This window comes from Lagenorhynchus albirostris, chromosome 9 (assembly GCF_949774975.1).
Source record: "Lagenorhynchus albirostris chromosome 9, mLagAlb1.1, whole genome shotgun sequence".
Taxonomy (NCBI): domain Eukaryota; kingdom Metazoa; phylum Chordata; class Mammalia; order Artiodactyla; family Delphinidae; genus Lagenorhynchus; species Lagenorhynchus albirostris.
In genome coordinates, this window is record NC_083103.1 from 29,672,116 (window position 1) to 29,698,008 (window position 25,893).

At 35.7% G+C, this 25,893-nt stretch overlaps 2 protein-coding genes across 7 annotated transcripts in view; one reads left to right on the forward strand and one right to left on the reverse strand.

The window, feature by feature from the left end:
• METTL15 (methyltransferase 15, mitochondrial 12S rRNA N4-cytidine) overlaps positions 1–707 on the reverse strand; it is a 374,509-nt gene extending 373,802 nt beyond the window's left edge. For all 6 annotated transcript variants that reach the window (XR_009542402.1, XR_009542403.1, XM_060159490.1 and 3 more), the window contains exon 1: positions 622–707. The gene's annotated coding sequence lies outside the window, so the exon portion shown is untranslated. The remainder of the gene's footprint in view (positions 1–621) is intronic.
• A 125-nt stretch (positions 708–832) lies between these two features.
• Positions 833–25,893, forward strand: part of KIF18A (kinesin family member 18A) — a 79,426-nt gene continuing 54,365 nt past the window's right edge. The window contains exons 1-9 of the mRNA XM_060157742.1: positions 833–887; positions 9,635–10,007; positions 12,802–12,959; positions 16,155–16,259; positions 16,671–16,781; positions 17,852–18,049; positions 20,323–20,499; positions 21,906–21,980; positions 22,193–22,299. Of these exons, the coding sequence (XP_060013725.1) occupies positions 9,683–10,007; positions 12,802–12,959; positions 16,155–16,259; positions 16,671–16,781; positions 17,852–18,049; positions 20,323–20,499; positions 21,906–21,980; positions 22,193–22,299 (1,256 nt within the window). The 5' untranslated portion in view covers positions 833–887; positions 9,635–9,682. The remainder of the gene's footprint in view (positions 888–9,634; positions 10,008–12,801; positions 12,960–16,154; positions 16,260–16,670; positions 16,782–17,851; positions 18,050–20,322; positions 20,500–21,905; positions 21,981–22,192; positions 22,300–25,893) is intronic.

Genomic DNA, 25,893 nt, shown 5'->3' on the forward strand with positions numbered 1-25,893 from the left:
ATTAAAAATATCCTGATAAATAAAAGATGAATTCTCTTAGCGAACACATTTCCCATTTATTTCCAGGTATTTTTTTCTTTTTAAAGTGTACATTCTAAAATACTACCTACAACCCAGGCTTAAAAGCCCATTGCATCCAATAATGAACTAAGCCAATAAATTTAAATGAATTTATTTTATAATGCCATCATTAGAAAGAAATGTAAAAAACAGCCATACAACAAATAGTTTCAGAGTCAGCACTAAGGGAGTAGGTCTGGGGTTCCTGAGAAATGAAGCCTGGGGCCTCAAACCAAAGTCCTGAACTTTCAATTAACTGAGGCGAATTGACCACAGTTCGGTCCAACTGAAAGTGGTTGGAGAGAACATGTCCCTATACCTTCCAGATTATGGGACCTGTGTCTTGGAGGCCTCACTACTCAATAGAGAAAAGGAGAAAACAAATACCCAGAACCCATTAATCCACACCCAACAGGCTCCGCCTCTCCCCCTAGCAGAGAGCACCAACCCCTGCCCGCACCCGTCTCACTCACACCCAGAACCCTGGGACCGGAGCCCGCGCCCACGGTCTGAAGGCTGCCTGAAGATCCCAGGTGGCAGCTCCGGCCTAGCCCCGCCCACCTCGGCCAACGCCTCCGGAAACTGCCGTGCGAGTTGCCACGGTGACACGGAGCAAGGTAGCTTCCACTGCAAGGGGCCGCTGAGACGCCGGGCGCCAAACTGCAGCGCGCCACGGCCACGTCCGGCGTGATGACGTCACGAAGACGGCAGCCAATGAAACGAGGCGCTGAGAAAGCAGGCTTGGGTTTGAATCTCGTGGCTGAATTTGAATCGCCGAGAGGCGGACAATGAAGTGAAGCGTCTCCGTAACCTCTCCTGGGTCTGAGGTGAGTTAAAGGCAAGAGAAGAAAACTCTCGTCTCGGGGACGTTTTTTCGGATGACCCGTCTCGCAGGAAGCGGAGGGGTCCCGCCGCCTCAGGGATAGAGGACCAAGTGGGCTTGTTGACAAATACGGAAGCGTTAGGTGGGGCGGTGGGGGTGAGGACAGGGGTGGGCCTGGTTAGGGTCCCAGTGGAGAAAGTGAAAGGAAGAAGGAACTCGAGAACCCACTAGAATATGGCTCTGCCTGATCGGGAGACCTCGACTGCTCAACAGGAAGGTCAGGGATCTCCTGCCTGAAATTCTCAGGAAGTCGGAAGTTTTAAAGGGCATCTTGGCCCCTTTCCCAGACTTTGGCAGAACACTTTTAACTGTCTGGCACCTTACAGTGTAAAGTTCCTTCCGGACTTCAAATTCAGAGTGTTTTGTTTCAGACACAGATGTAAATGTAACTCTGGGCTTAACTATCAAGAGGAGCCTTGTTTCACCAGCTTGTAACCTTTTTGTCCAGCGAGGTTCTGCGTTAACCTGGCAAAGGTCACTTGGGAACCTTCCCAGACCCCAAATGTAGCATCAGAATAAGACCTGCCAGCACTGACTAACGGGATTGCTGGGGATCAGATGAGCTATGGAAGAGATACTGGTTGACAAAGTGCTCTGCAAATGAAAGGGACTTAAAGCACTGAGAATCAGTTCTACCGTCTGTTCGTAGTTTCTGCGAGATTCGTTCGCCTTGAGGAGTGCTCATTAGGCACTCAGTTTCAGAGAAGTCAAGGCTGACTGCTGTTTACTCTATGAGATTATTTGACCAGAATTGAATAATTGTGCTGTATAACGTATAGTTTAGGTTACTAACTATTATCGGGTAGAATGTGTTAGGCATTCTACAGGTTTTAGTTGATAGTGTTATTCTACCACAGTCAGTGCCCCCCACCGCCTTGGATTTTGGGAGGTATTTATGAACTTTGTTGTGGGAGAATGTAAGATCCAAAGGCTAGATACTGCTTGTTATTAAGTTTCTACTATTTTGTAAGAATTGTGTATTTCGGTACACAAAGGTTATCTGCCTTTAACGGTAGTAATTGTCTCCTCCTCTGTTACTAAATAAGTATTTACAAGTACACAAAATTCTCATTTCAAAAATGTATCTTGTCCCACTATAAATATACCTTGAATCGATTAAGGTACACAATAAAATGACTTTTATGCTATGAACTCTGAAAACTAGGAGGAAAAAATAGCCCAGATGTCAGTGCTGCCCTTCCCCCCACTTGAAATTTTCGTTCTTCCTTGATGCTTACAGGTGAATAGAAGCAGTGGCTCTAACACTCAAGTTATTTCCAATAAGAGGTTTAAGTTGCATAGAGACTATACATGATAGAGTGGAGGATAGTTCCTGGTCCTAACAAATGTTTATTGAATTTGAATCTAATTCAGATTTGAATTTGTATTTAAGAAATCATTTATAACTGTGTTACTCCACACATTCAAGAAAATTTATACGACCTTTCTGTTCCATTGTTTGAAAGCCTTCTGTTTTGATTCCAATAGACCAGAGTTGTTAAGAACATGGACTTTGGATTTGGACCTGGATTGGCATTCTGGCTTCTCACTTACTCTCTCTTGTCATCTTGGAAAGATTCCTTAGCCTAAAGCTAAGTCTCTGTTTTTGTAAAATGGAGACAATAATAGAGTCTACTTTATCTTTTTAAGGATTGAATGAGATGTTGAATGTCAAATGTTTACCATAATGCCTGGCATATAGAGTGTGCCCAAATGATCATCATTGTTCATTTTTACTAGTTATCACCATATCTACCTAATCCAAGAGTTCTCAATTAATGGCATATTTTCTGAGAATAGGTAACTGTGTGTGTTATCCAGCAAGCACAGAGAAATCATGAATTTTCAGTTTTATTTCAACATTCATTCAGGGGCCCCAATACTAGGCCCTGAGGTTTTCTATCAAAGGTAGGCAAATAGTTTAACTTCTATCAGAAAATTTCTGGGGGTTATATATTTACATCATGGAGAGTGATGATTAAATACTTGAGCTTTAGATTCAGTCAGTCTGAGTTCAAATTCTACGTCTTGTGCTTCCAATAGTGTGACTTAGCCAGTTAACTTAATCTGTCTATACTACAGTTTCTCTCTATATAAAATAGGTATGATAATAATACCTGTGTCATAGGATTGTTACAGGGATTAAATGAGAAGTATGTAAATTGCTTAGCACATTTGTATTTGTAGAATAAGAGCTCAGGAGAAAGTATTCCATAATTGTTACTAAATGAAAGTTTGTGTTTAAGGTAAATTTTAATCTTGTTTTGTTTTGCTTTGTTTTTGAAATAAAAATACCTAGACTTGTTTAAAATCCAAATAATACAAAAGGATATAAAGTAGAAAGTAAGCCTGCCTGTCACCCAGACCCTCATATTTTTCCATCATCAAGCAACTGGTATTATCAATTTCCTCTGTTCTCTTCCTGAGAGAGCCCATGCATGTACAAATATGTATATATCTTTTGAAAATACAAATGTTTGAATGCCAGGTCCACTATTCTGCACTTGTTTTTTGCACACATATCTTGAAACTTTGCATTATTTCATTCAGTTATTCAACAAGTATGTAATAAATCCTAAATATTTGACAAACCCTCTTCTAGGTTCTGGAGTGCAGATGAAGTCCATACTCTCATAGTGCTTACATTTTAGAAGGTAAATAAGCAATAATTATGTAACCAAATAATATATATTTTCCAAGTAGTCTAGATGCTAGGAAGAAAAATAAAGCAGGCAAGGGCACGGTGATACAGTTTTGAATGGAATCTATAGGGGAAAGCCTCTGTGAAGTGACATATGAACAGAGACCTGAATGATGAGCTGAGATATTAAGATTTGCAAATATCTGAAGGCAGAGCTTTCCAGGCAAAGAGAAGAGAAGGTGCAGGGGCCATGAGGCCAGAACAAGACTGAGGTGTTGAAGGAACACTAAGGACAGTGTAACTGAAACAATAATTGAGAGGTGGGATAACATTTGGAGACAGGGATGGAGAGGTAGAACCCACAGAACCCACAGATGTAGAACCCACAGAACATGGTAAGGAGTTTCCATTTTATTCTTATGCTGGGAAATCATTGGAGCAGGAGAACAAGATGAGGTCCATAACATGATCTGATTGCTTTTGAAGAAGGTATCAGTACATGCAATCAATGAATTAAGTAAAATTTATTATACTTTCATATAATCTTTGACTTAATTGGCTTAAACTTTATCTGGGGAGAACAGTACCTAGATATAAGATAAGGACTTGCCTGTTCCACTTGGTTCATATTCACTTGCAACTATTGAAGAGAATTAGTTTTAACACCTCTTCATTAAACATAACAGAAGAATGAGCTTTTCTATGTGAGTCAATCTCCCAGAAAATTGAATGTTACCCTTGTTAAGTGATAGTGTTTTAACCATCTTCAATGATTAACATAAAACATGATCTCGCTTTCCTAATTTTGTAAAGAAATTGGGCACATTATTTAACTATTTTTGATGCCTCGGGGTCCTCATTGGAATTTCTTGTTATTGCCAACCATTGTACTCTACTGTGATAATGTTGGTTTTCTTAGAGAAGTATACATGTTTACCTCTACTCTAAATGGATATATTGCTTTCTTGAATTCCATGTCTACTTTTTATAACTTATTAATTAATTTATTCATTAATCAAATGTTTGAGAACTTACTATATACCAGGTACACTACAAGAGATAAGGAGGGATATAAAGGTAGAAGCATACAGTCCTATTAGTTGTTATGTTTTGTCACTTTCTAGTACACTTTTCTAATCATATGCAATAATCATAAAATTTAGAGCTAGAAAAGGACTTTAGATATCATATAGTCTAACCCTGTCATTTTATAGATTACCACTAAAACCCTTCATTACTCTCTTTCATACTGTACTCTCTCTAGACGAGACAAATACCTTTCTGTTATAATGAAAATGGCATTAGAAGTGTTTATCCTTAATGTTTTAGTCCCACCAATGAAATCCTACCAGCTTGCTTTTTTGATTCTATCAACAAATACCACTTAAGAGTAGATATGACAAAATTGATCATAGTCTGTGATACTGTCTTCTGAATGGTCATCTGAAAAGAATTTTTGAATCAACACAGTATTGCACAGGTAACAATATTTAGGCTTTTCTTTTGCCACTTCTTAGTAAAAATGGTTAAGGATATCCTTTCTGTGTGCCTTATTCAGAATCAACTGGATGTCCATCTCTTTTACCTGGCCATGTTAGAAAAGAAAGCAGTCATCATGTTTTAATGTAGGAACAACCTTGTTAATCCCTGAAGACATCAGTATATTTGAACATAATTGAGCAAATTTTTACATTCAGTAATTCCCACTTAACTTAAAATCAAATCTGAGCTCTATAATCTGACATTCAAATCTTCTAGATCCGGCCCCACCTTTATCCAGTTTAATCTTTTTAATACAGCCCTCTCCTTTCCCTTTTCTCTCCAGCTGCAGTCAGGACTGAACAAAGCTAAACTGAGCATCTCTTTAGATGCTCTAGATAGAATTACAATCATCTAAAACTAAACTGTTAAACAAAATGAGATTTAAGCAAATTCACCATGCAGCCAGTTATGTCCTCTGCACAAGCTGTTTCCTACCACAGGCTTTTGGACTTGCTGCCTGCAATACTCTTACCCCAGAGAGCCTCTTACTTGCTCAGTCCCTCACTTCAGTCTCTGTAAAAAGTTACCCCACTAGGCAAGCTTTTCACAACTACCCCATCTAAAATACAAGCCCATACACTTCTGACCCTATCTATCCCAAGACCCAGAAAAATGCCTAGCACATAGAAGGCACTCAATAATATTTATTGAATGCATAACTAGTTTTCTTTCCTGAAATTTTTTTTAACCTGGTTAATAACTATCCATCCTTCAGCTCTCAGTTCCAGTCATTCCTCTAGGAAGCTTTCTAAGAATATCAATCTCCTATTATAGTCTTAGGTAGCAAAGTTAACCTTTACCTGATAGCACTTGTCACAGTTACACTTTGCATATTTGTGTCATTTTATCAATGTTTCCTCACTAAGCTGTATGTAATAATAACAATAATAGCAGTAATAGCAAACACTTGTAATGCATACTCTGTGCCAGGCATTGTTCTAAGTGCTAATCCTCTCAAGAACTCCATGAGGTAGGGATTATTACTAATCCCACTTTACAGATGAGGAAACTAAACCACAAGGGGGTTAAGTAACTTACCCACTGTCACTGTTCTACAGTAGTAGAACTGGGATTTTAACAGTTAACTTTATGAATTAATGATTAATTAATTAACGAGATACCTTCCAAGCTAAGATCTGTTTTGTTTTTTTGTTTTTTATATATTTATTTATTTGGCTGAGTCGGGTGTTAGTTGTGGCACGAGGGACCTTCATTGTGGTGCACAGGCTCTTTGTTGCAGCACGTGGACTTCTCTCTAGTTGTGGCACACGGGCTCCAGAGTGAGTCGCCTCTGTAGTGTGGCACGCAGGCCCTCCAGTTGTGGTGCACGGGCGCAGTAGTTGTGGCGCACAGGCTTAGTTGCCCCATGACATGTGGGATCTTAGTTCCCCAGCCAGGGATCAAACCTTCATCCCCTGCATTGGGAGGCGGATTCTACCACTGGATCACCAGGGAGGTCCCCTAAGATCTGTTTTGAAATAATCACCTGATGTTTTATATATGTTTTTTTAACCATTTCATTTGTGTGTATTTTATCTATCATTGAAAAAAAAGTATATCCATTAAAATCAAGGCATTTGTTGAACATTTCTAAAAGCTTTTAGAAAAGTGTATAGAGGTTAGTTTTTGGTAATACAAAGAATGTGACACTCTACTAGCCTTTAATAGACGGGGATCAGAAATGCTAAACATCCTCTAATACCTGGGACAGTTCCGAATAAGGACGAATTGTCCTACCCAAAGTGCCAGTGATAAGCTCATTGGGAAACACTAAAAAGATGGACCAGTATCTTTGGGAAGAAGAGGCAGGAAGGGGGCAGATAAGGAAAAGAATTAGCATTTATTGAATGCCTTCATGCACTTAATAATTGTTATCTCCTTCAGCCTTCACAACAGCTATTAGGTATTATTCGTTTTATACAAATGAGAAACCTGAGACTCAGTGAGGCTAAGTAACTTGTCCAAGGTCACAGAAGTGGGGTATAGGTACTCTGTGGGGGTTGGCTAGACAGAAACTCAAGGGTGAAGAAAGAGCTGAGTAGCAATTCACGTGGGACCTCACTGTTAGAATCCAAATGACCATCCTTTCCTCTTCAGTGTTCCAATTCTGGGGAAGAACAGAGTCCTGAAAAGGGGGTGCTGTGTCCAGTGTCTTTTGCTTTTAGATTGCTTTGGCCTTATTCGAATTCTTTCCAAAAGTATATGATTTTACGACATATTTTAGCTTTATCATTGTTGTTATTTCTTCCACTTTAGGGAACAAACAAAATGTCTTCTTTTAACCCTTTCCCCCTCCACCCACACCATTTCTTTGCTTACTTTTGCAGTAGTACTTCCTATATTTGCTATCTGAGTCTTCTTCTATTCAGGCCTTTGTCCTACCATTCCATTCCCCCCAAATTGCTCTTGTTTGTCTCCATGTTGCCAAATCCCCTGATTACTTCTTAGTAAGTACTTAACCTATTAGCAGTATTTAGCACAATTGATCATCCTCTCCTCATTGATTTAAAAGTTCCCCCTAAATCTTAATACGACGTTAAGCTTTAAAAACTTTGAAAAGCTTCAAATGGCATGAAGACTCTGAGGACAGCGTTTACTTTCGTAAGTTAGCTTTCAGCTGCCTTGACATCTCCACCCGATGTTGATTAAAATTCTCAAATTCGGGCTTCCCTGGTGGTGTAGTGGTTGAGAGTCCGCCTGCCGATGCAGGGGACGTGGGTTCGTGCCCGCGGTCCAGGAGGATCCCACATGCCGCTGGAGCGGCTGGGCCCGTGAACCATGGCCGCTGAGCTTGCGCGTCCGGAGCCTGTGCTCCTCAACGGGAGAGGCCACGACAGTGAGAGGCCTGTGTACCGAAAAAAAAAAAAAAAAAATCTCAAATTCAAGATATCCAGAATGAACTCCTGATCTTCCCCCCAAAACCTGCTCTACCCTCAGATATTTCTATCTCAGTTGATGGCTACTCTATTCTTCCAACACTCAGGCCAAGAACTTTGGAGTTATTCTTGAATCATTTCTCTCATTCCCCACATCTATCTGTCAGGAAATTCTTTTGTCTTTACCTTTAGCATACATCCAAAATCTGACCACCACCCTGTTCTGAGTTGACAGCATCATCTCTTGTCTACATTACTTCAATGGCCCCACTAGTTTCTATTTCCTAAAGTATGTCAGCAGTGAAAGTAATCAGATTATGTCACAATACAAAATATTAAATGACACTCACATACAAAAACTTGATAAATCTCTGAAATATTAGTCAGTCCCTGGGCTTCCACTTCAACTCAAACTTTGTAGCTAAACCATATAAAATCACAGGTATGGGCTCCCCAAAAAGCTAAGTTTGATTTTTCACAAGGACTCTGATACTATTTTAGTTTGGATCACAGGAATGGACAAGAAAGGATCTCTCAGAATTATATTAAGGTAATGAAGGGAGAGCTTTGGCTTATGAGCTATTTTTAATAAAAGTGATCTTGGCGGCAAATCTCTTGGCAGTGGAAATTGACACAACCAGGCTTATCTCTGCCTGTATCTCAGAGACCCATAGGGTTAAAAATAGTTCCAGGGATGTGTCAGTTAGCTAGCCCAGGTATGAAGGTGACAGAGATAGTATATTCCCCCAACTGTGTATTCAGAGATCCTAATCGCTGAATATAGATCCTAGTCTCTGCTCTATAATGATGTAAGTTTAAGGTACATCAGTCACAGCAGGTTCAAAAAGTATGGTCTGACTATATGACTACCTCACATAAAAACAAGAAAAGTAAGGATAAACTAATAAAGATCCAACAATTTAGGAATCTCAACTATCCAGAAAATAATCTAGGATCAAAAAGTTAAGACCAAGGAAAAAAAAAGAAAGCCTTTTAGTATTCACTAATTTATTTAGTCATCAAGTATTTATAGTATCTACCATGTGCCAGGCACTGTTTTAGGCTTGGAAAGCATTGATAAGCAAAACAGATTAAAAAAAAAATGCCCTTAAAGGGCTTATAGTTTAACTAGAAGAGAGAAAGTAGACAACAAACATGCTAAATAAGTAAAAATTACCTATTTTGTTAGGAGGTGGTAAGTGCTTTGGGAAAAATAGAACAGTATAAGGGCGATTAGGAATTGGGTTGGCAATATTAATAAGGGTGGGCAGAAGGGGCAACATTTAAGCCAGGACTTGAAAGAAGTGAAGGAGTTAGTCATGTAGTTATTGAGGAAAGCACTTTATGATAGAGAGAATGGCTAGCAGAAAGATCAGGATTGGGGCGCTTGGTGTGTTAGCTGGAATAGAGTGAGCGAAGAATAAAGCAATAGGACATGAGGTGAAAAATGTAGGCCATTAACAGAACTTCAACTCTGAATAAGATAACCACTGGAGGGTTTTGAACCAAGGATTTCCAGTAACATTTACCAGATGAGTGGAACAAAATGAACACCTTTCTTTATTTAATAAGTACTATATGCTAGTTATTTTGCATACAAGTAGAATTAATATTAATACTTTTTAATTTCAGAGAAATATTCAACCACTCACATAAACAAAGGAATCAAGATAATCAACAATGTCTGTCACTGAGGAAGACCTGTGTCATCACATGAAAGTAGTTGTTCGTGTGCGTCCTGAGAACACAAAAGAAAAGACATCTGGATTCCATAAAGTGGTCCATGTTGTAGATAAGCATATTCTAGTTTTTGATCCCAAGCAAGAAGAAATCAGTTTTTTCCATGGAAAGAAAACTATAAATCGAGATATTACAAAGAGACAAAATAAGGACCTTAAATTTGTATTCGATGCTGTTTTTGACGAAACTTCAACTCAATTGGAAGTTTTTGAACACACTACTAAGCCAATTCTTCGTAGTTTTTTGAATGGATATAATTGCACAGGTAATTGTTTCAGTTGGGATTTGATGTTTCCATCTGATTTCAGTTTTATATTAAGACATCTACTTGACCCTTTCTTCTAAATATAATCAATTTTTAGGTGCTTGTTTGCTAAAAATTCTTTAGTAGTTCACTGTAAATGTAGATTTTCTTTGAAATTTAGTCATCATATATAACATATATCATTTGCGAAACTTTTCCTGGGTCTTGCTTTGGTTCCTATAGATGGTCATCCTTTCAATTTCTTATGTTTTAAAACCATGTGCTTCTGGTAATTGATGCCAGATTTCTCACAATTTGTATTCATAAATATTCCCAATGTTCACCTATACAACTGCCTATCCCTGGGGAATAGTGGGACATTTCTGAACATTTGGCAGTTTCTTCATAGCACCATTTTTTCTTTGTAGTACCTTGAAGTAAAAATTTTTAAAGCCCATGTTGAGTATCATGAGTATCATGCTGTTTTAGCATATCTTCAGCCCAAAAAATCATCTTTGGTGCTCTCGATAGACCTATAATAATTTGTCTTTCAAAATGGCTATGTTGATTTCCTAGAAAGAGAGATCTCCAAAATGCCAGTTAATTGAATGATTACCAGGCAGTGCACACCATTATTACTACCTTATTTTTGCAGTTACCATAATTTATGGCATTTTCTTTAAGACACCCCAAAACTGTTACATGTTTACTGTCTTTCACTGACTCATTCACTTTTATTACAGAAGACTTACCCTCTAGGTCAGGCAAGAATGGAATGTGGTTTATTGATTAGACCTGCTTTGATTCTCATTTTTGAACAGATATTCTTTTCCTCATTCATGAAACTTCATATTGTCTCTAGAGATTTAAAAAATTTCTCTTGACTCCAAATGTAATTACCAAAGTAATACTGAATCTTTGGTTTCTTCTTGGTTTTACTTTATATTATCCAGCTATCTTAAGACTTCTTGATGTACTACTAGCTTATATAAAATAGAACAAAATGAAACATGCATCAGTTTAATCCATTCTACTGAAAAGTATTTTTTTTTACATCTTTATTGGAGTATAATTGCTCCACAATGGTGTGTTAGTTTCTGCTTTATAACAAAGTGAATCAGTTATACATATACATATGTTCCCATATCTCTTCCCTCTTGCGTCTCCCTCCCTCCCACCCTCCCTATCCCACCCTTCTAGGTGGTCACAAACCACCTAGCTGATCTCCCTGTGCTATGCGGCTGCTTCCCACTAGCTATCTATTTTACGTCTGGTAGTGTATATATGTCCATGCCACTCTCTCACTTTGTCACAGCTTACCCTTCCCTCTCCCCATATCCTCAAGTACATGCTCTAGTAGTTCTATGTGTTTATTCCTGTCTTACCCCTAGATTCTTCATGACCTTTTTTTTTTTTCTTAGATTCCACATATACATGTTAGCATATGGTATTTGTCTTTCTCTTTCTGACTTACTTCACTCTGTATGACAGACTCTAGGTCTATCCACCTCATTACAAATAGCTCAATTTCGTTTCTTTTTATGGCTGAGTAATATTCCATTGTATATAAAAATTTATAAGCAGCTCATGCAGCTCAATAACAAGAAAACAAACAACCCAATCCAAAAATGGGCAGAAGACCTAAATAGACATTTCTCCGAAGAAGATATACAGACTGCCAACAAACAAATGAAAGAATGCTCAACATCATTAATCATTAGAGAAATGAAAAGTATTTTTGTAGTTTGTTAATGAACTTAGCAGAGAGATTTAACCTATAAAAATAATTCTCAAAGACTTATTGCGTTAACTGAATATTATGTTTGGTATTTGCAATATGTAATTCAGAGTAGTTTTTTCCTTTGTTTTTTGCATTTGAAGAAATGCATCACTGTTCTGTTGTACTGGATAGAGTCTTGAAAACAAAGTAATTTGTCTAAAACAAAAATTTTAAAAGGAATTTTATAAATGGCTTTTATCTGGAATTCAGCAAACTTGTATTGAGTACCTGCTTTGTGCCAAGTCACTCGCTAGGTGGGAAGGATACATAGCCTCCACTTTGGTGGAGCTCACAGTTAGAAATACAGTATGATACATGCTAGAAGTAAAAGGATGTAAGCATACACTGAGGGCTCAAATGAGAGAGTAGCCACTTCGGCCTAAGACAGTTAGGGAAGGCACAGGAAAGTGACTTTTGTGCTGAATATTTAGTGCAGGTAGAAGTTTTCCAGCTGGATTAAGTAGAGGCACTCTCCAGGACAAAGGCAGTGGACTCAAAAAGGAGCAGCACATGTGGAGAACTTCAGATAATCTAGTATGCCAAAGCACAGCAAGGAAGAAATAGTCTGGAGAGATATGCAGGGATCTTCCCTTAGAGTCACTAGTAATATTTCTAGGTGAAGAATTTGAACTTTCTCATATGGGACTGTGGAACAATTCAGGAGGTTTAACATATTCATATTTTGTTTTCTTAAAAACAACTGTACAAATTCTAAGGGATTTGTTAAAGAAGATTGAGACTAATAGGTAGGGAGACTGTTAATCGATTAAAATTTGTGATTGTTGTCGAAGAAAGGGAGCTTGTGGGGGGCAGTTAGGTGGGGGAAGTTACCATTCATCAATAGAGAATATAGAAGTAACAGTAGACTTGTGATGAAATTGCCAGGATTTAAAAATAAGACTATAAATTAATTTGGATCTGTTGGATTTAAAGTTACTGTTCAGGATATCCAGATGGAAGTATTCACTAGACAGTAGATACAGTAATGTTATATGTCATAACAAAGAGCTTTGATCCCTTTTCATAAAAACTCAGTACTTGCATATGGTGCCACTGGAGCTGGGAAGACCCACACAATGCTAGGATCAGCTGCTGAACCTGGAGTGATGTATCAAACAATGTTAGACCTTTACAAATCCATGGATGAGATTAAAGAAGACAAAGTATGTAGTACCGCAGTTTCTTATCTGGAGGTAAGTTGGCAATATCATTCTTTAGATTAATCAGTAGTATTGAGAAATCTTTTTTTAAGAAGTTCCATGGTACATTCAAATTATTCTATCATGCAGAAATTTTCTTATGAATATATAAAATCTTACAATTCTTACAATTCCTAGTCTTAGGTATTTGTTATGGATCTTACTCTTTTTCTGTTAAGCGTTTTATTTTGCCATAACTTCTGACTTATACAGAAGTAGCAAGATTAGTACAAAGAGCTTCCAGATACCCTTCATCCAGATTCCCAATATGTTAACATTTTACTACCTTTGCTTTCTATGTGTGTGTGTGTGTGTATGCATTTTTTTTAACTGTTTAAGTTACAGACTTGTAAAAACAGGAAATTTCTTAAATAACCACTGAATAGTAATCAATATCAGGAAATTAACAATGATACACCTTTATCTAATCTATAGACCTTAATGAGATTTTGCTAATTGTTCTAATAATGCCCTTTATTGAAAAGAAAATCTAAGATGGCAGATTGCATTCATTTGCAATTCATCTGTTTAGTCCCCTTAATCTGGATTTTTTTTTTTCCTTTGTATTTTATGTTGCTGTTGTAAAACTTTTAGTTTGGATTTGTCATGATTACATTCAGGTTATGCCCTGGCAGGAACACCACAGAAGTGATGATGAGTTCTTATATAACATATCAAGAGGCTTATGTAATTAGTTAGTCCCATTACTGGCTATGTTAACTGATCAGTTTCATTATGCTGGTGTCTGCAAAGTTTTTCCACTGTAAAGGTACTACTTTACACTTTGTAATTAATAAGTAGATTGTAGGGAAACAATGTAAATATCCTCTGACCCCTCAAATTTTAATTTGTTCGTTTTAGCATCCACTGATGATTCATGCCTGAATCAATTACTATCATGATGACAGATGATACTGATTTTTAAATTCCATCATTTCTTCTACATTTATTCATTGGCTGTCTACTATAAGGAAGAGCTTTCCCTTTCCTCTACTGTATCAATGTAGACTTGTGGATTCTTAGCATTATTCAGTAGATTATAATCCCTTTCTCTAAGCATTTTTTGTATGTTCAAATTGTGCCAGATTTGGCTAGGTGAGGCTCCTTCATGCTGTCTGTTGTGTTTTTTTGACATACCCCATCATTCTTTGAGGCCTCCTAACCTCTTAATAGCTGACATTCAACAGATCATAACTAAGTGACTGGCACTCTAACTTTGTGTTCAGGTAGCGTTTTAGAAACCAGTGCAGAAACAAATCTCTGATTTTACTGCCTATTTATTTGTGATGTCAGAGAGTGAATTTCTAGTTTTTACTGCTCTTGTTGACATGTTATTGTTTGGTTTCTACTGAGAGAGTTTCTTCTTCACATTTCAAAAATTGATCAAGATTATGTTGCTAAAACTTTTCTTGTCAGTCTATAGAACTTGGTGATAAAAGAGAAGTAAAACTGATTTTCTGTAGTTACGTATTGAAAAGAATTGTTCTGAACTTAATCAGGAAGAGAGCATGGCAGGATTCATTACTTCTTCCTTAGATCCTTTTATAACTGGGAGAATTTTGAAGTTTGATTATTTTTATAATGTTTTTAATTGTTTTTCCTTTTTTTTAATCTGCTTTCATTTTATGAATGGTAAGGCAATATCTAACGGTTTTCCACTCAGGCTGTACACCAAAATTGGCTATAGGGCTTTTTAAAAATAGACATGCTTAGGCCTCACCCCCTGGACATTTTAATTTAATAAGTCTGGATTGTGGCTGAGGCATGTATGTTTTTTGTTTGTTTGTTTGTTTTTTTGCGGTACGCGGGCCTCTCACTGTTGTGGCCTCTCCCGTTGAGGAGCACAGGCTCCGGACGCGCAGGCTCAGCGGCCATGGCTCACGGGCCCAGCCGCTCTGCGGCATGTGGGATCCTCCCGGACCGCGGGCACGAACCCGCGTCTCCTGCATCGGCAGGCGGGCTCTCAACCACTGCGCCACCAAGGAAGCCCCCGGCATCTATGTATTTTAAAAGCTCCTGGGTGATTTTGATGCAAAGACCAGCTTGAGAGTAATTGTCTAATTATATATTTTGTATGATTGAAGTGGATAAGGGGAATAATTTAAAAAGTGACTTGCTTATCAGAAGAATAAGAACCAAAAAATTATCTCTTCATATTATCATTTTACTACTTCTAAGAATTTATTACATTTAAAAATGGTTATCATTCATTGTAGAAAATTATACCAGCAGTGAATTATCACTATGAGCTATTTATTAGAACAGGATATAACTTACACAAAATAATTCTTAAAGACAATTTTATATGTGTTTTTTAATCTTATCATATATGTGTAATTGTCATTTTGTTGGCACGTAGAAAATTTAGTATCTTTAGTAAATTCATAAAATCAAGTCAACTGTATTATTACTGTACGTTATTTACAGAAATTACTAAAAAAAAAATTGCCAGAGATTTAAAACACAGATGTGTATTCAGTGCCATGCAGTAGAGTAAGGATATCAGGCTCTGATCCCTGCTCTGATATGAATGCTGCATCTTCTTGTTCTCATGCTATCCTATTACCTTTGTGACTGTGAACTTGGACAAATCACTTAAACTCTTAGGGCCTCAGTTTCCTCATCATTCAAATTGGGGGGGTTGGGGTCCCATTATGGAATTATCATTATGCATTAAACTTAATGTAATTGAAGGATAAATGAAATAAATATCATTTATCTTTGAGTATGGGTTTTCTTTAACTTTTAAACTCTAAAAAGTTTGGATTACTTGGACATCATGAAACAATAAATATCTTCTCCAGTAAGAACCATGGTACTTCCATATAACTTACATTTCAGATTCACTAGAGTTTCCTAAGACCGTGTGTCCGTATATTTCCAGGAAATAGGAAAAGACAATTCCAGCTATCCTATTTCTGTTTCACTGTAGTCATCAAATTGGGAATTATGGGAGGAGGGTATAATGACTCCACCTTTAAATTTTAAGTTCAAGTGCTGGTAATCAAACTCTTCCATTTTCTCAGATGTTAGGAAAGTAATAGCAATGTGTGATAGAAGGGGTGAGATGAATGGAAATGAGCTGCTGCTTCTCTAATATAACCTTAAATCAGCAATGTGTGCATATTTGTGTGATGCTGTCGCTATTGTTTCATCATCAATGCTAAAGGAGTTCTTTTTTATTTTAAGGTATATAATGAACAGATTCGTGACCTCTTAGTAAATTCAGGGCCACTTGCTGTCCGGGAAGATGCCCAAAAAGGGGTGGTTGTTCAGGGATTAACTTTACATCAGGTATGTTTATAAACTTCTTTTTGGCTTGTTCAAATAGCAAGTATGGTTATTTAGCATTTACTTATTTTAAAATAATCAGGGTATATCTGTAGTCTTGTTTTGTTTCCCTTTGAAATAATCAAATGGGTTGTCCTTTTAAAAATCTACTTGAACATTTAATATAGTGTATTATTCTGCTTAATATATTTATATTTTATCTCCTCAGAGAGATTAGATTTTATCTTTTATTTTTCATATGTCACCAAAGTACTAAGCAAATGATACAGTCAATATTTAATGGGATTTAATTTATGGAAAATATTTTCTTACTTATTTTACCTTTAAAAGCCTTCTTGCTTGTTGATGGTTTATTAAAAATTTTAAAGATCAATGGTTAATTTGTGTATTTTTCTTCTACTTCAACTCCTTTAGCCCAAATCCTCAGAGGAAATTTTACAGTTATTGGATAATGGAAACAAAAACAGGACACAGCATCCCACTGATATGAATGCTACATCTTCTCGTTCTCATGCTGTTTTCCAGGTAACAGGTCACTAGGCTACAGCTCTTAAAATTGAATTTAAAATAAATGAAGCCAAATTTATGAATGGTAATTTTCACACATACGAAAATATCTCTTCATCTGTGGACCTCTCTACTTCTCAGCACTTCCTTTACTTTGAAGCTTTGAGAAGATTCTATCAAGAATATTTAGAATTGAGATGATGTAAGTTAGATGTAAATTTTTACCTGTGTGAAAATATGATAGTAAAGTGGTAGTATTAGAGGTTTTCTTTCCTTTAATTGGCGAAAATATTTAATCTTTACAAAAGATAGTCTTATATTCAGAGCAGACTTTCTCTTTATAGATCTAGATTTACAGAACCAATAAATTGGGGAGATACTGATTCACTTTTTAGAAGATTTCACCATAGTGACCATGTAAGTAGTTGCATTCCTTAAGGAAGTGTGTGATTCAGTTGATACAGTGCTTTTTAGGAATACCATTCTCGAAAAACCTAAAGCATAGGTTAGTAGTTATTATTTGTAGTTTCTAGTTCTGTTAAAAATCAAATCATTATACGTCTTTATTCTGGATTATGCTTTGTGGAACTCATCTAATAAAAAGAAATTGTTATAGTTGAAAGAATTCAAATCAGGGGAAACCAAGTCATTCGGAAAGTCTCTAGTCCACAAAATTTTAATAATCTTTATTAATCTTTTCTCTTCTTACCACTGACTCTTCATTTATCAGTAATCTTGAGAGATATCTTTATCTCTCTTGGGGGACACTGAGATTTCCCCAAAATGTCTTAGACCCTGCTTTTCAGGGTTACCAGAATACAAGTGGCAGTTGTTTCGACCTTCTATTAAGCCAGGAGTTATTTGCCCTCTAGTGCACGTATAGGAAGTCTTTTCGTTTTCAAATTTTCTCAACTTTGGTAATTACTTCTGGTACTCTTGGATATCAGCCAGTCAAGTCATACCTTGTTCATTATGTCTTTAAAATAAAAATAATTGATTTCATGCTCTTTTAAAAATCAAGTGTATTTCTCTTTTAATTTTGTTCAATCTAATCCTCATTTTCCCTATTCTCCTGTGATTTCAAAAAGATTTATTTGCGACAACAAGATAAAACAGCAAGTATCAATCAAAATGTCCGAATTGCCAAGATGTCACTCATTGACCTGGCAGGGTCTGAAAGAGCCAGTTCCACCAGTGCTAAAGGGACCCGGTTTATAGAAGGCACAAATATTAATCGATCACTTTTAGCTCTTGGGAATGTTATCAATGCCTTAGCAGATACAAAGGTAGGTACTATATGTTTATTTAAGTATTTTGAAATACTGAAATACGTATATTTCCCAGAAAGATATTATTTAATATAATTGTCTTATAGATCTATTATAAATCAAATTTCAAGAATGTAACAATAAGGTTTACATAAAGAGCAAAGACCTCAGAGAACCTAGTATATCAAATAAAGCTATGAAGTTTTTTTGTTTGTTTTTTATAAATTTATTTTTTATTTATTTATTTTTGGCTGCGTTGGGTCTTTGCTGTGCACGGGCTTTCTCTAGTTGCGGCGAGCGGGGGCTACTCTTCATTGTGGTGCGCAGGCTTCTCACTGCAGTGGCTTCTCTTGTTGCGGAGCACGTGCTCTAGGCGTGTGGGCTTCAGTAGTTGTGGCACACAGCCTCAGTAGTTGTGGCTTGCGGGCTCAGTAGTTGTGGCACACGGGCTTAGTTCCTCTGCGGCATGTGGGATCTTCCCAGACCAGGGATAGAACCCGTGTCCCCTGTGTTGGCAGGCAGATTCTTAACCACTGAGCCACTAGGGAAGTCCCTGTTTCTTTCGTTTTTTAACTTCTAGCTTTATAATCAGAATTTGTTGAATGTAAAGCATTGAATATCAGATTGATAGTTAATATTTTATTATACCTTCTCATCATTTATTTTGAATTTGATTTTTTTTAAATGACCATTTAATGATCACTGCACAATAAGCATGATTATTGAATTGGCATGAAAACAAAAAACACATTTTAGAAAAAGTAAACTCTGGTCTGGTTAGTGTTTTATATATATACTATAAAATTGGTTTAAATATTAAAGAGAGTTGATTTTTCTTAAAGAGGAAGAGGAGTTAAAATGTAATTAAATTACCTAATAGGATAATGTTTGCTAGATGCTTCTGGGGCATTAAAAAATAGTTTACATCTACTGTATGCCAGAAGTGCTTACAGGAACACAGCGTATTTGATAGCTTCTGTATTTGTAAAAATGACTTCTTTTTTTCAAAGTTAACATATGATAATTTAAGTTCAAACCAGGCTCAGAAGCTTTAGGAAAATTACTGTTAAACTGTTCAAAATGTTGCAATTTGATAAAGTATAAAGTACATTAAAATGATTTGGGAAGTCTTTTTTAAAAGGGCAAGTTTCTGAAATCACATGAATATTACAGAAGCAAAATATATGTTGTATTCTAAGTTAAAATCTCAAAACATGTAAGCAGATAGCATGGTATAGAGACTAATTTCCTAAACTTCAGCCATTCATAGTATTTTTTCCATATACTGACTAAATTTTTAGTAATTGACTCCTGTTGAGTCATTTATTAGTCAGTGTTTAATGAATGTCTTGTACATGCAAAATCAATTCAAGTAGCACCAGCTGTGCACATTCCACACTGTTTGGGAAAGACTGCTATGGTGGAAAGCATAGTACTACTGGGAGTTGGGAGACTAGGGTCTGTTTCTAACTCTGGATTACCAGCCATGTGACCTGAGGCAAGTCATGTCACTTTTTGCTTAGCTTCATTTTTCTCTTCTGTAATATGAAAGATTTACATTGGATAGCATAAGGTTGTTTTTAGCTTAACATTATACTGCTCTGTTTCTATATGGAAGTGGTAGTGTTGGAAAATTTTTTACTTTAAAATCAGAACTGTATCTTTTAAGTAAAAGAAAACCTAGAAAAATTAAGTTCTCTTAGAACTGTGGTTGTGCTTTCAGATAAATATCTGTAAGATTATAATTATAATTTATTTTGTATTCATGTTAGATGGTAATTTAAAGAGAGAAGTAGCTCTATGCTATACAGAATTCTTACTATGCCTCTAGTATATTTCTCTAGGGCATATATTACTTTTGTATTCTAATTTCTTTTTAAAAAATGGAGATTTTTTTTTTAATAACCATTTTGTTTTTTAATAGTTTTAGATACAGGAAAGTTGGTAAGATAATACAGGAAGATTGTATTAAATATACTCCACACTCAGTTTCCTCTGTTGTTAACATCTCACATTAATACGGTACACTTATCACAACTTAATGCAACAATACTCACATTTTATGATTAACTAAAGCTCGTACTTAATCAGATAGAGATATAATCTTTTAATGGGAAATTTGTTTTATATATTCACTGAATAGTTCCATAAGATTTATCATCATTTTGGTCACCAATTATATCATAAGTCTGGGCAAAGTTGAGCAGTTCTTAAATTCTTATAGTGAAATGGTAGCAGGTTTACATTTGAATGTGGAAAATGACATAAGAATTCTTTTTTTGTTCTTTCAGAGAAAGAATCAGCATATTCCTTACAGAAATAGTAAGCTCACTCGCTTGTTAAAGGATTCTCTTGGAGGAAACTGTCAAACTATAATGATAGCTGCTGTTAGTCCTTCCTCTGTGTTCTACGATGACACCTATAACACTCTTAAGTATGCTAACCGTGCAAAGGACATTAAATCTTCTGTAAGTGTGTTTACTCTGCCTTTGTTGTAAGAGTACTGGGTGCATTTTTTTCTTTTTTATACTTACAGCAAAAGATGAATTAGAGATGTACTTCTACTAATGAATTAGGAATCAGGGCTAGAAATGTCTTTACTAATCTGATTAATTGAGCATTCACTGGGACAATTAAACCATTAAGCATCTTGATTACATATATAATAAATACTATTATTTAGTCTTTTGGAGAGCTAGGATGTTTTAGTGACTTTCTTTCTAACCTTTTTCACATCATGGTACGTGATATTTTGACAGCACCCTGGTGTGATTGGTCAAGGCTTTAACACATTTGTTACAGCCAAGGCTGATGCTCTTCTGTAACCCAGCACCAACACTTTCTACCTGAAAACCTTGGACATGTTTGCTAATCTCTCCAAGCCTTAGTTACTTCATCTGTAAAGTAGATATAATATCTGCCTCAGTTTATAAAATAAATAGCTCTTTTAAAACAATTTATTGTCCCATTCATGATATTGATGTAACCAATCTGTGTAGCTAGAGCAATATAATAATGATTGGTTAGGTTGGTATTTTTGCCAATAATTTGGGGTAATTTTTTAAAACATAAGTCAAACATGATGTATGTGTAAAATCACAGGATCTCAGGGTTGGAATAGACATAGAGTTCAGCTGGTATGATGGCTTTTTTAGGGGCTTACCCCTCTGCTATTCCCATTGAATGAAGATAAGCGGTTATTATCTTCCTTAGAGAAATATTTATATATTGTTTATATAATAAATTGGGAAAGGTTGTACTGTATTGGGTATACAAACATCTTTCACACAAGTTTTTCATGCAGTGCTTACACCAACTCATTGAGGAAGACATTTTTAGCTGTACTTTACAGTTGAGGAATCACATGGTCAGAGTTTTAAGTAAAAAGTGGGCAGGGCCTCAAAATCAAGTATTTGGATTACATGTTTAATGTTCTTTCCACTATTCCATAGCTGCCAGGGGGCTCATACTTTTATAAAAAGGATAAAATATATTAAGAACTCATTAAAAACTACTTGAACTTACAAATGGGTGGAAATTTAAATTATCTCTTTATATCTTAAAAGTCAAAGGACCAGGAAAAGAAAGTGGGTAATTTTTATGTGAATGACTATTTTGCAAGTTCTTTAAAGTACCTTTTCTCAGATAGTAAGGGAGTTTCTTTTATAAATTCAGTATTAATGTGCTCAACATATCCTCTTGTCTTAGATTTTTAAACATGAACATAATTGATTATGATTGTCAAATGATCGTAATTGTCACAAATTCTGGATTCATGGAACTGAATTAATGAGGCTGTAATGCTATTTTGTTCATGTATATGACTGATTTTTATCTCTATATATACGCAATCATAATTTCTATTTTTTAACAGTTGAAGAGCAATGTTCTTAACCTCGACAATCACATAACTCAGTATGTAAAGATCTGTAATGAACAGAAGGAAGAGGTATGTCTCCTCTTTACATTGTTGCTAATCTCCCTCAATTCCTCATTTATGGGATTCTGCAGTCTTTATTGTCTAAAACTTTGATTTGCTTTTCTTTTATAATTGAAATCTTGCTTGTTCAGTTATTTTTCACAGTTGAAATTTTTCTGTGGCCATGTATAATGGAGACAAATAATTTGTTTTGTATTTTAACTACTGTTTCTCTCTATTAGATTTTAATGTTAAAAGAAAAACTAAAGGCCTATGAAGAACAGAAAGCCTTTACTGATGAAAATAACAAAGTAATGATTTCAAACCCTCAGGAAAAAGAAATTGAAAGGTAAAATTGACATTAAGATCTCAGTTTGAGGATTTTGTGAAATTTAGTCAGCTATTTAAAGTTTAAAATTTAGTCAGATATTTTGTTATCATCATCATTTGTTGTATGTCTTTATATATTCTCAACTGAATTCAGGAAGTCACTGAATTGGTCTTATATTGCACACGTTGGAGTTCAGGTAATTTTAAGTGTGATTATACAGATAATGAGAACCAGGTCTTAGGTATAAGATGGAGAAAGTAAAGCCAATTATGCCACTTATGAAATTGGTTTTTAGTAGTTTCCATATTTTTCTTCTGTGGTGTCCTACTCCCTTCTGGCTTCTATAACGAAGTACCACAGACTGGGTAGTGTATAAACAAACAAACAAAAAATTATTTCTTATAGTTCTGGAAGCTGGAAGTCCTAGATCAGGGTGCCAGCATGGTTGTTTGAGGACCTTCTTCCACATTGTAGACTTCTCCTTGAATCCTCACATTGCCAAAAGAGAGGGAGATCTCTCTGGAGGCTCTTTTATAAGGGCACTAATCCCATCCATAGGGTCTCTGCCCTCATGTCCTGATCACCTCCCAAAGGCTCCGCTTCCCAATACCATCAGCTTGGGTGTTAGGTTTCAACATTTAAATTTGGGGGGACACAAACATTCAAGCATCTGGCATTATCATTATTTACATGGTTCATGTAAATCGTACCTACCCTTTCCTGACTTTATATAACTCTAATAATCCACTTAATTGAGTTTAAGCAGTTAATTATTTGAAGGGACATCTCTCAGTGATATAAATTGACACAGAAATATGATCTGTACCCTCTAAGCTCTTAGCAGGTAAATTTTAAAAAAAGAAAGCTGTAATACAGTACTTGCAAGTACTTTTTTCCTAAGCAATTAAGACAATTTCCAAGTTGTCCTGATGGGGCAATAGTTCAAAAGCTGTAAATCTTGAGTAGTTTTAAGCAGACAGTAAGGAATTCTTGGATCAAACAAGTTTGAAAATTATTCCTTACTTAAGGAATCTAAGAGGTTTCCAAAGTACATCAGCATATTAAAAGCTCTAAGAGGCCCTGTAGGAAAGGAATCTGTTCACCTTTGATTAAAATTGAGTAGTTATTCTCCAAAGCTAATTTTCTATTATCATTAGTATGAAAACTAACTACATCTTAAGCCATTGATTATTCATAGTGTTTTGGGACTCTTGAGTTTGTAGAAGATGTTTTAGGGTACATAAGGAAGACTAGTTGGCAGTGGCTTTGTAGATTTTGATGATTTTTAGGCCCACATTAATTTCATCTGATCACTACAACAACTCTGAAATTTGAAGTGGGGTATTGTTTTCTAACTTACAGATAAGGGCAAGAAATATATATCATCTCTTTCAAGTATTAATCCTTTGCTCCCATGCTATGCTATTTTACAAATAGCATAAGAAGTAATTAAACAGTTATTTCTCTCTATCAGTGATAATGAGTCCATTTTTCATATAGCATAAAGTTGACCTATGTATTGTTATAGTACAATAGCTCTGTTTATACCAGAGATTTCCTAAAGTGTTTAAATTATTTTCTATTAATCCCCCTAACAACCCATTGACAAAATAAAGTTATATTTAATAGTCTTACAATGCTTTTTGTTATATTCTACCAATTTTACAGTGTCTTTTAAAAAATAACTTAAGCAAAATGATTCCTCATATTCCTTTAATCTTAACAATGAAAGCTTTTAACTCTGCTGTGTTATTAGTTGTGTTTTATTATATTTTGTTAGTCAAATGTGGGATTGGTCCTCATGCAACCAGATATCTTGTCGGTGATGCATGTTTCTTGAAAATTAAAGCAGTGACCAACTGCTCAAATTTGGAGTCGTTGCTTGCATAAAATTGCTCAGCAGTGCTTAACCAGATCTAGTTGCCAATTAAAACCTTACAAATTGGTAGACTTTTCTGGAGTTGATGTGGCTTTAAGTCATTGACTCTTTCTTTCTGGTAAAATGATTCAAGAAGGAGATGGCCTGAGCTATGAAATAAACACTTATTTGGATATTTTTTGCATTTCAACCTGACTTAACCAACAATAAAAACTTTGAGTTTTAATTCACTCAACAGGTTAAATAATTTACTTGTATTTATAAAGCAGGTAATAATAAAATTATATACCCCATAGCCTTTGTCATTTTCTCACAAAAGTATCTGTCTCCTTAAATAAATATATGGAATACCTTTGATCATACTTCACATAGAATTTTTTTAATGGCATGAATTTTCATTTTCTTTAAAAAATAACATTTTTATGAAGTTTAAACAGATAAAGGGAAGAATATACAGTATTTGCTCTCTATTAAAGCTATTTGGAAAGATAATATTCAAAAAATCATAAAAAGAAAGTACAGTTGTTCTTTATACAGAGTAATTATAAAACTTCACTTGTGACTATACCAAGAAAATTGTCTAGAGTTTATCATATGTCACCTAAAGTTATTAGCAAAGATTTTTCTTTTCTAGCTATTTGAATGTTCTAAATGACTAGAAAATAGTTATTATTAGTCAATCCCTTAGGGCTCTCTGTTTTTAAAATGACAGTTTTTTTTAAAAAAAGAGCTCTCTAGAAACCTTTGATACTAATTCCCTTCCTTCCATCCTAAACTATACACCACCAACTAAAATAAATCTGGACCATAAAATTTTGAAATTGACAAATATTTAACTATGTCCTTGGGTGAAGTGTTCCAGGAAAACTAAGAAATTATCTTTGGTTGTAACCTAAAGATAACTTATCAAATCATTTACTGGCCTTAGCCTTGTTGTAATATAATACAGTGAAACTGCAATGTCCATACATACTTCCTATGAAATATTTATCAGTTTGACAAAACTGCAGTAAAGTCGATGTATTGTGGTTTATATTCATTCTCAATAGTTTCATTAAGAACTACTGACGTAAATTGTCAGTGTTTTTACCACAGATCCTTACAAATATGTCTAAAATTCTGGCCAAAGAAACTTTATTTTTAAATGCATATACTTCTTTACCATTTTATTTTAAAAGCTTCAAGTTAATTTTTCTTTGAGAGAAAAATTGTTTGCCTATGTGCGATTGTTTATACTGTTACTGTAGCTCAGACCTGATCTGTGACCAATATTCTGCTGACCCTGGAGAATGCAGGATTGCAGGCTCCTTTTAGGGCTTTCATAGAAGTGATTCAGCTTGAGGTCTTTATGCATTTGCAGGAGATGTGAGTCACACTCCCCAACTTTGATTCCCTATATCTATATTGCCCTTTGGAGGAAGCACAGTGGAGGGGCTTTTCCTAGATTTACCACATTGTAAACTTGGATGTTTTCGGTCCTGGCATTGTCAGCTGACTCTTAGCCAAGCTGTAGGGGGTACCTAACCATATGGTGTGTTTTCACTGTAACAAGTTCTAAAGCTAAAAACTGGCTATCTCACTTTCCCTAGGGCGCCATAGAGGCACCATATGATTATGCCACCCACTGCTTATTTCTTCACAGCGAGCCAACACCAGAAGAACACATAATACTGTGTTGCTTCTGAGGTCTTATGAATTGGGAGAGTACAGGTCCACCTTATCATCCTTTTCTT